We start from the raw sequence: 10,742 nt of genomic DNA on the forward strand, positions 1-10,742 counted from the left end.
TGCAATCAAATACACTCAGCGTCCCCCAATGCACCCCAATGCACCGCAAACCCCAATTTTTCACCCCAAAACCCCATTTTTCACCCCATTTTTTCTCACCTTGTCCCCCGGCAGGCGCACGCGCGCCCCCAGGCGCAGCCCCAGGCGCCCCAAAGCACCCAGTGCCCCCCAAATACCCCAGTGCCCCCCAAATACCTCCCAATGCACCCCACATATCCCAATGCACCTCAATGCAATCAAATACACTCAGTGCCCCCCAATGCACCCCAATGCACCCCAAACCCCATTTTTTCACCCCAAAACCCCCTTTTTCACCCCATTTTTTCTCACCTTGTCCCCCGGCAGGCGCACGCGCGCCCCCAGGCGCAGCCCCAGCCTCCGCCAGCACGACCCCCCCGGGCAGGTTGTCCTCGTTGGGGAGGGTGGCCCGGGGCAGGCGGCACCGGGGGGGCTCGGCCTCCTGCAGGAGCCTCCGCAGCGCCCGGGCGGCCGCCGCGGCCTCCGCGCGGTCCAGGGCCATGTCGGCCGCCTCGGGGACCACGTCGGCCGCCACCTGCCCCTTGCTGTTCTATGGGGGGGGACGGAGGCTCAGCGACGTGTGGGGCGGCTATGGGGCAGCTATGGGGCAGCTGGGGGGCTATGGGGCACCCAGGGCTATGGGGCAGCTTGGGGGGCTGCTGCATGGGGGCTATGGGGCACCCAGGGCCATGTCGGCCGCCTCGGGGACCACGTCGGCCGCCACCTGCCCCTTGCTGTTCTATGGCGGGGACGGGGGGCTCAGCGACGTGTGGGGTGGCTATGGGGCAGCTATGGGGCAGCTGGGGGGCTGTGGGGCACCCAGGGCTATGGGGCAGCTATGGGGCAGCTGGGGGGCTATGGGGCACCCAGGGCCATGTCGGCCGCCTCGGGGACCACGTCGGCCGCCACCTGCCCCTTGCTGTTCTATGGCGGGGGACGGGGGGCTCAGCGACGTGTGGGGTGGCTATGGGGCAGCTATGGGGCAGCTGGGGGGCTATGGGGCACCCAGGGCCATGTCGGCCGCCTCGGGGACCACGTCGGCCGCCACCTGCCCCTTGCTGTTCTATGGGGGGGGACGGGGGGCTCAGCGACGTGTGGGGCGGCTATGGGGCAGCTGGGGGACTGGGGGGCACCCAGGGCTATGGGGCAGCTTGGGGGGCTGCTGCATGGGGGCTATGGGGCACCCAGGGCCATGTCGGCCGCCTCGGGGACCACGTCGGCCGCCACCTGCCCCCTTGCTGTTCTATGGGGGGGACGGGGGGCTCAGCGCCGCGTGGGGGGCGGCTATGGGGCAGCTATGGGGCGGCTATGGGGGGCTGGGGGGCAACGGGGGTTGGGGGGCAACCAGGGCTATGGGGGCTATGGGGCAGCGCGGGGGGGGCTATGGGGCAGCTTGGGGGCTGCTGCATGGGGGGCTAGGGGGGCTATGGGGCACCCAGGGGGGCTATGGGGCACCCCCGCGCTGTCCCCATGTCTCCTCCCTCGCCTCCAGTGGCCCCTCGATGTCCCCAATGTCCCCAACCCCCCACGATGTCCCCATGTCCCCTCGATGTCCCCAACGTCCCCTCGATGTCCCCATTGTCCCCAATGTCCCCATGTCCCCTTGATGTCCCCGCTGTCCCCTACCCTTCTCGCCGGGTCCGCCCCGTGCTCCAGCAGGCAGCGCACGGCCCCCACGCACAGGTTGGATGTCCCCATTGCCCCCCATGTCCCCAATGTCCCCATTCCCCCCGATGTCCCCAATGTCCCCCCATTGTCCCCAATGTCCCCATGTCCCCTACCCTCCTGGCGGGGTCGGTCCCGTGCTCCAGCAGGCAGCGCACGGCCCCCACGCACAGGTTGGATGTCCCCATTGTCCCCAATGTCCCCATTCCCCCCAATGTCCCCGATGTCCCCAATGTCCCCTCATTGTCCCCATTGTCCCCTACCCTCCTGGCGGGGTCGGCCCCGTGTTCCAGCAGGCAGCGCACGGCCCCCACGCACAGGTTGGATGTCCCCATTGCCCCCCATGTCCCCAATGTCCCCATTCCCCCCGATGTCCCCGATGTCCCCAATGTCCCCGATGTCCCCAATGTCCCCTCGATGTCCCCATTGTCCCCTACCCTCCGTGCCGGGTCCGCCCCGTGCTCCAGCAGGCAGCGCACGGCCCCCATGCACAGGTTGGATGTCCCCATTGCCCCCCATGTCCCCAATGTCCCCATGTCCCCTCGATGTCCCCAATGTCCCCAATGTCCCCTCGATGTCCCCATTGTCCCCTACCCTCCATGCCGGGTCCGCCCCGTGCTCCAGCAGCAGCGCACGGCCCCCACGCACAGGTTGGATGTCCCCATTGCCCCCCATGTCCCCAATGTCCCCATTCCCCCCAATGTCCCCGATGTCCCCGATGTCCCCAATGTCCCCTCATTGTCCCCAGTGTCCCCTACCCTCCGTGCCGGGTCCGCCCCGTGCTCCAGCAGGCAGCGCACGGCCCCCACGCACAGGTTGGATGTCCCCATTGTCCCCCGTGTCCCCAATGTCCCCATTCCCCCCGATGTCCCCGATGTCCCCGATGTCCCCGATGTCCCCGATGTCCCCAATGTCCCCTCATTGTCCCCAATGTCCCCTACCCTCCGTGCCGGGTCCGCCCCGTGCTCCAGCAGGCAGCGCACGGCCCCCACGCACAGGTTGGATGTCCCCATTGTCCCCCGTGTCCCCAATGTCCCCATTCCCCCCGATGTCCCCGATGTCCCCGATGTCCCCGATGTCCCCGATGTCCCCAATGTCCCCTCATTGTCCCCATTGTCCCCTACCCTCCGTGCCGGGTCCGCCCCGTGCTCCAGCAGGCAGTGCACGGCCCCCACGCACAGGTTGGATGTCCCCAATCCCCCCCGGTGTCCCCCGTGTCCCCAATGTCCCCATTCCCCCCGATGTCCCCGATGTCCCCATTCCCCCCGATGTCCCCAATGTCCCCAATGTCCCCGATGTCCCCTCGATGTCCCCATTGTCCCCTACCCTGCGTGCCGGGTCCGCCCCGTGCTCCAGCAGGCAGCGCACGGCCCCCACGCACAGGTTGGAGGCCGCGATGTGCAGGGCGGTGCCGTGGCTGAAGTCGCTGCACGTGGAGTGGAGAACTGCGGGGACAGCGACATGGGGACACGGGGGGACACGAGGGGACACGGGGGGACACGGGGACATGGGGGGACACGGGGACATGGGGGGGACATGGGGGGACATGGGGACATGGGGGGACACGGGGACATGGGGGGACACAGGGACATGGGGACAGGGGACACGGGGGGACATGGGGGGACATAGGGGGACATGGGGACATGGGGACACGGGGGGACATGGGGGGACATAGGGGGACATGGGGACATGGGGGGACACAGGGACATGGGGACAGGGGACACGGGGGGACACGGGGGGACACGGGGACAGGGATGGGGACAGGGGACAGGGACAGGGACGGGGACAGGGATGGGGACACGGGGACACGAGGGGACATGGGGACATGGGGACACATGGGGGGACACAGGGACAGGGATGGGGACACAGGGACACGGGGACAGGGACACGGGGGGACACAGGGGGACAGGGAGACATGGGGGGACAAGGGGGGACACAGGGAGACATGGGGACAGGGATGGGGACAGGGGACAGGGATGGGGACAGGGACGGGGGACACAGGGGGGACGGGGACAGGGACGGGGGACACGGGGGACACAGGGACACGGGGACAGGGATGGGGACAGGGACGGGGGGACGAGGGACACACGGGTTACAGGGGACACAGGGGGCAGGGACAGGGATGGAGACAGGGATGGGGACAGGGACACAGGGGACACAGGGGACAGTGAGCACAGGGACAGGGCCACCCGCACGGACGGCCCCGCGCCGGGACACCCCATGGGCGGGTGGCACCCGTGGGCCCCGGCGTCCGAGTGCCCCCATGTCCCCCATATCCCCCCATGTCCCCCCCATCCCTCCATACTCCCCCATGTCCCCATGTCCCCGTGTCCCCATGTCCCACCATATCCCCCCATGTCCCCCCTATCCCCCAATCCCCCCATGTCCCCCGTGTCCCCATGTCCCCCCATATCTCCCCATATCTCCCCATATCCCCCCATGTCACCCATGTCCCCATGTCCCCAAGTTCCATCATATCTCCCCATATCCCCCCATATCCCCCATGTCACCCATATCCCCGTGTCCCCATGTCCCACCATATCCCCCCATGTCCCCCATGTCACCCATGTCCCCGTGTCCCCATATCCCCCATTGCCCCCCATGTCCCCCGTGTCCCCTCATATCCCCCATGTCCCCCCACATCTCCCCATGTCCCCCCATGTCCCCCATTAACCCCATGTCCCCCATGTCCCCCCGTGTCCCCCCATATCCCCCCATATCCCCCATATCCCCCATTACCTCCATGTCCCCCATTACCCTCCATGTCCCCCATGTCCCCCATATCCCCAATGTCCCCCACGTCCCCCCCGTGTCCCCACGTCCCCCCCATGTCCCCATGTCCCCCATGTCCCCACCGCGGGGCCCGGCGGCCCTCAGCAGGGTCCGAATCAGTTCCGGCACGTCGAAGTAGGCCGCGTAGTGCTCCATATCCCCCATGTCCCCCATTACCCCCATGTCCCCCATTACCCCCATTACCCCCCATGTCCCCAACGTCCCCCCCGTGTCCCCAGTGTCCCCCTGTGTCACCGCGGGGCCCGGCGGCCCTCAGCAGGGTCCGGATCAGTTCCGGCACGTCGAAGTAGGCCGCGTAGTGCCCCATATCCCTCATGTCCCCCATATCCTCCATTACCCCCATTACCCCCCATATCCCCCATTACCCCCGTGTCCCCCGTGTCCCCCACGTCCCCCCCGTGTCCCCAATGTCCCCATGTCCCCACCGCGGGGCCCGGCGGCCCTCAGCAGGGTCCGGATCAGTTCCGGCACGTCGAAGTAGGCCGCGTAGTGCCCCATATCCCCCATGTCCTTCATATCCCCCATTACCCCCATGTCCCCCATGTCCCCCCATGTCCCCAATGTCCCCATGTCCCCACCGCGGGGCCCGGCGGCCCTCAGCAGGGTCCGGATGAGCTCGGGGACATCGAAGTAGGCCGCGTAGTGCCCCATATCCCCCATGTCCCCCATATCCCCCATTACCCCCCATGTCCCCCATGTCCCCCCGTGTCCCCAGTGTCCCCAATGTCCCCATGTCCCCACCGCGGGGCCCGGCGGCCCTCAGCAGGGTCCGGATCAGTTCCGGCACGTCGAAGTAGGCCGCGTAGTGCCCCATATCTCCCATGTCCCCCATATCCTCCATTACCCCCCATATCCCCCATTACCCCCGTGTCCCCCCGTGTCCCCTCATCCCCCTCATGTCCCCAATGTCCCCATGTCCCCACCGCGGGGCCCGGCGGCCCTCAGCAGGGTCCGGATCAGTTCCGGCACGTCGAAGTAGGCCGCGTAGTGCCCCATATCCCCCATGTCCCCCATATCCTCCATTACCCCCCATATCGCCCATTACCCCCGTGTCCCCCCGTGTCCCCTCATCCCCCTCATGTCCCCAATGTCCCCATGTCCCCACCGCGGGGCCCGGCGGCCCTCAGCAGGGTTCGGATGAGCTCGGGGACATCAAAGTAGGCCGCGTAGTGCCCCATATCCCCCATTACCCCCATATCCCCCATATCCCCATTACCCCCCATATCCCCCATTACCCCCGTGTCCCCCGTGTCCCCAATGTCCCCATGTCCCCACCGCGGGGCCCGGCGGCCCTCAGCAGGGTCCGAATCAGTTCCGGCACATCGAAGTAGGCCGCGTAGTGCCCCATATCCCCCATTACCCCCACAGCCCCCATTACCCCCATTACCCCCCACATCCCCCATTACCCCCGTGTCCCCCCGTGTCCCCTCATCCCCCTCATGTCCCCAATGTCCCCATGTTCCCACCGCGGGGCCCGGCGGCCCTCAGCAGGGTCCGGATGAGCTCGGGGACGTCGAAGTAGGCCGCGTAGTGCAGCGCGTTCATGCGGGTCCAGCGGCTGCGCAGGGCCGCGTCCCCCCCGAGGGCCAACAGCCGCGAGGACAGACGGACGGCGGCCGCGGGGTCACCTGGGGACAGGGGACAGGGTCAGGGGACACCCAGGGGACATGGGGACACCCAGGGGTCCCCCCCCAGCGCCAGCAGCCGCGAGGACAGACGGACGGCGGCCGTGGGGTCACCTGGGGACACGGGGTCAGGGGACACGGGGACACCCAGGGACATGGGGACACGCAGGGACATGGGGACACCCAGGGGACACCTAGGGACATGGGGGACACTAAGGGACATGGGGGGACATGGGGATCCCCCCCGAGCGCCAGCAGCCGCGAGGACAGACGGACGGCGGCCGCGGGGTCACCTGGGGACATGGGGACACGGTCAGGGGACATGGGGACACCCAGGGGACCCTAAAGGACATGGGGACACCCAGGGGAGATGGGGACATCAAGGGACATGGGGACACCCAAGGGACACCCTGGGGACATGGGGATCCCCCCAGCACCAGCAGCCGCGAGGACAGACGGACGGTGGCCGCGGGGTCACCTGGGGACTTGGGGACACGGTCAGGGGACATGGGGACCCAAAGGGGACATGGGGACACCCAGGGGACACCCAGGGACATGGGGACCCCCCCAGCGCCAGCAGCCGCAAGGACAGACGGACGGCAGCCGCGGGGTCACCTGGGGACAGGGGACACAGTCAGGGGACACCCAGGGACATGGGGACACCCAGGGGACATGGGGGACACTAAGGGATATGGGGGGACATGGGGATCCCCCCCAGCGCCAGCAGCCGCGAGGACAGACGGACGGCGGCCACGGGGTCACCTGGGGACACAGGGACACAGGGTCAGGGGACATGGGGACACCCAGGGGACACCAAGGGACATGGGGGGTCAGGGGGGACAGGGGACATGGGGACACCCAGGGGGACACGGGGTCAGGGGACATGGGGACACCCAGGGGACACCCAGGGGACATGGGGACACCTAGGGGACCCTAAAGGTCATGGGGACCCCAAGGGGACAGCAGATGACATGGGCACACCAAGGGGACACCAAGGGACATGGGGACCCCAAAGGGATCCCAAGGGGACCCTAAAGGACATGGGGACACCCAGGGGACACCAAGGGGACATGGGGACACCCAGGGGACATGAGAACACCCAGGGTGACACTAAGGGACATGGGAAGCCCAGGGGGACAGCAGGGGACATGGGGACCACAAGGAGATCCTAAAGGACAAAGGCCACCCAAGAGGCTCCTAAGGGACATAGGGACGCCAAGGGGACCCTAAAGGACAGGGGGACCCCAAGGGGACCCCAAGGGGACCCTAGAGGACAAGGGGACCCCAAGGGGATCCTAAAGGACATGGGGACCCCAATGGGACATCAAGGGACATGAGGACCCCAAGGGGACACCAAGGGACATAGGGACCCCAAAGGGACATCAAGGGACATGGGGAGCCCAGGGGGACCCTAAAGGACATGGGGACCCCAGGGGGACAGCAAGGGGCAGGAGGACCCCAAGGGGACACAGGGACCCCAAGGAGACCCCAAGGGACACGGGGACCCCAAGGGGATCCCGAGGGACATGGAGACCCCAAGGGGACCCTGAGGGGCAGGGGGACCCCAAGGGGACCCCAGGGGACAGGGGGACCCCAAAGGGACAGCAAGAGACATGGGGACCCCAAGGGGACCCCAAGGAGGTCCTAAGGGACATGGGGACCCCAGGGGGACACCAAGGGGACACCAGAGACAGGGGGACCCCAAGGGGACCCCAAGGAACAGGGAGACCCCAAGGGGACCCAGGGACCCCCAGGGGGACCCTAAGGGACATGGGGACCCCAAGGGGACCGAGCGACACCAAGAGGAGCCCAAGGGACATCGGGAGCCCAAAGAGACCCCAAGGGGACCAGAGACCCCGCCCCCTCGCGCCAGCCCCGCCCCAGGACACAAACCCCGCCCCCGGGTCAAACCCCGCCCCCGACTCCGCAGCAGGCCCCGCCCCCCGACGTCGCACGTGCAGCACCGCGGCGTCATGTCCGCGAGGCCCCGCCCCCGTGCAAGCCCCGCCCCCTGCGAGGCCCCGCCCACCGGCGCCGTGCGCGCCCGCCTTACACGCGTAGTGCAGCAGCGTCATGTCCGCGAGGCCCCGCCCCCCGCGCAGGCCCCGCCCCCCGCAGCCCCGCCCCCCGGTGAAGCCCCGCCCCCGGTGAAGCCCCGCCCCCGGTGAAGCCCCGCCCCCCGCGCAGGCCCCGCCCCCGGTGAAGCCCCGCCCCCGGTGAAGCCCCGCCCACCGACGCCGTGCGCGCCCGCCTTGCACGCGTAGTGCAGCAGCGTCATGTCCGCGAGGCCCCGCCCCCCGCGCAGGCCCCGCCCCCCGTAGCCCCGCCCCCATGACGCCCCGCCCACCGCCGCCGTGCGCGCCCGTCTTGCACGCGTAGTGCAGCAGCGTCATGTCCGCGAGGCCCCGCCCCCGTTCAAGCCCCGCCCTCCGTAGCCCCGCCCCCATGAAGCCCCGCCCACCGACGCCGTGCGCGCCCGCCTTGCACGCGTAGTGCAGCAGCGTCATGTCCGTGAGGCCGTCGCGGTCGTCCACGTGGCCCCCGCGCCGCAGGATCTGCCGGGGACGCGACACGCGCGGGGACATGGGGACACCCTGGGGACACCCTGACCCCCCTGGGGACACCCTGGGGCCCTGGGGACACCCTTGGGGACACGTGATCCCCTCCACCATCCTGGGGACACCCTGGGGACACCCTGCCACGCTGGGGACCCTCTTGGGGACACCGTGGGGACCCCTTTGGGGACACCCTGTCAGCCTCGGGACACCCTTGGGGACACCTTGGGGACACTCGATCCCCTCCAGCACCCTAGGGACACCCTGGGGACACCCTGCCACCGTGGGCACACCTTTGGGGACACCCTGTCAGCCTCAGGACACCCTTGGGGACACTCTGGGGACACCCGATCCCCTCCAGCACCCTGGGGACACCCAGAGGACACCTTGGGGACACCTCGGGGACCCCTGATCCCCTCCAGCACCCTATGGACCCCCTTGGGGACCCCCTGGGGACACCCTGGGGACACCCTTGGGGACACCGCGGGGACACCCAATTCCCTCCAGCACCCTGGGGACACCCTGGGGATACCCGATCCCCTCCAGCACCATGGGGACACCCTTGGGGACACCGTGCCACCCTGGGGACACCCTTGGGGACACCTTGGGGACACTCGATCCCCTCCAGCACCCTGGGGACACCCTTGGGGACACCCTGGGGACCCCCTGCCACGCTGGGGACACCGTGGGGACACCTTGGGGACACTCTGGGGACACCCGATCCCCTCCAGCACCCTGGGGACACCCTGGGGACCCCCTGCCACCCTGGGGACATCCTTGGGGACACCTTGGGGTCACTCGATCCCCTCCACCACCCTGGGGACACCCTGACACACTTGGGACACCTTTGGGGACACCCTGTCAGCCTTGGGACACCCTGGGGACACCCTGGGGACACCCAATCCCCTCCAGCACCCTGGGGACACCCTGGGGACCCCCTGCCACCCTGGGGGCCCCCTTGGGGACACCGTGGGGACACCCTTGGGGATACCCTGGGGATACCCGATCCCCTCCAGCACCCTAGGGACCCCCTTGGGGACACCATGGGGACACTGTGGGGACACCCTGCCACCATGGGGACCCCCTTGGGGACACCTTGGGGACACTGTGGGGACACCCGATCCCCTCCAGCACCCTGGCGACACTCTGAGGACACCCTTGGGGACACTCTGGGGACACCCGATCCCCTCCAGCACCCTGGGGACACCCTGGGGACACCCTGACACCATCGGGACACCCTTGGGGACACCCTTGGGGATACCCTTGGGGATACCCTGGGGATACCCGATCCCCTCCAGCACCCTGGGGACACCCTGGGGACCCTGCCACCCTGGGGACATCCTTGGGGACACCTTGGGGACCCCCTGCCACCCTGGGGACACCTTGGGGACACCTTGGGGACACCTTGGGGACACTCTGGGGACACCCTGCCACCATGGGGACCCCCTTGGGGACACCATGGGGACACCCTGGGGACCCCCTGCCACCCTGGGGACGCTGTGGGGACACCCTGCCACCCTGGAGACCCCCTTGGGAACACCGTGGGGACACCTTGGGGACACTCTGGGGACACCCTGCCACCATGGGGACCCCCTTGGGGACACCCTTGGGGATACCCTTGGGGATACCCTGGGGATACCCGATCCCCTCCAGCACCCTGGGGACACCCTGGGGACCCTGCCACCCTGGGGACATCCTTGGGGACACCTTGGGGACCCCCTGCCACCCTGGGGACACCTTGGGGACACCTTGGGGACACCTTGGGGACACTCTGGGGACACCCTGCCACCATGGGGACCCCCTTGGGGACACCATGGGGACACCCTGGGGACCCCCTGCCACCCTGGGGACGCTGTGGGGACAACTTGGGGACACCTGATTCCCTCCAGCACCCTGGGGACCCCCTTGGGGACACCGTGGGGACACCTTGGGGACACCCTTGGGGATACCCTGGGGATACCCGATCCCCTCCAGCACCCTGGGGACACCCTGGGGACACCCTGACACCATCAGGACATCCTTGGGGACACCTTGGGGTCACTCGATCCCCTCCAGCACCCTGGGGACACCCTGGGGACACCCTGCC

At 68.8% G+C, this 10,742-nt stretch overlaps 1 protein-coding gene across 1 annotated transcript; it reads right to left on the reverse strand.

Annotated features, from left to right (window-relative positions):
• Positions 1-376: 376 nt before the first annotated feature.
• Positions 377-8,385, reverse strand: LOC148590038 (CAP-Gly domain-containing linker protein 3-like; the record flags this gene model as incomplete). Its single annotated transcript, XM_088539544.1, has 4 exons — positions 8,334-8,385; positions 5,943-6,104; positions 3,010-3,128; positions 377-568 (listed from the first exon to the last, which is right to left on the reverse strand). Coding segments are annotated over exons 1-4 (519 nt in total), but the record flags the coding sequence as incomplete, so codon positions are not given.
• Positions 8,386-10,742: the final 2,357 nt, after the last annotated feature.

The sequence above is a fragment of the Tinamus guttatus genome, unplaced genomic scaffold, assembly GCF_059628265.1.
Source record: "Tinamus guttatus ecotype Peru unplaced genomic scaffold, ASM5962826v1 Tinamus_guttatus_pri_ptg001818l, whole genome shotgun sequence".
Lineage (NCBI taxonomy): Eukaryota > Metazoa > Chordata > Aves > Tinamiformes > Tinamidae > Tinamus > Tinamus guttatus.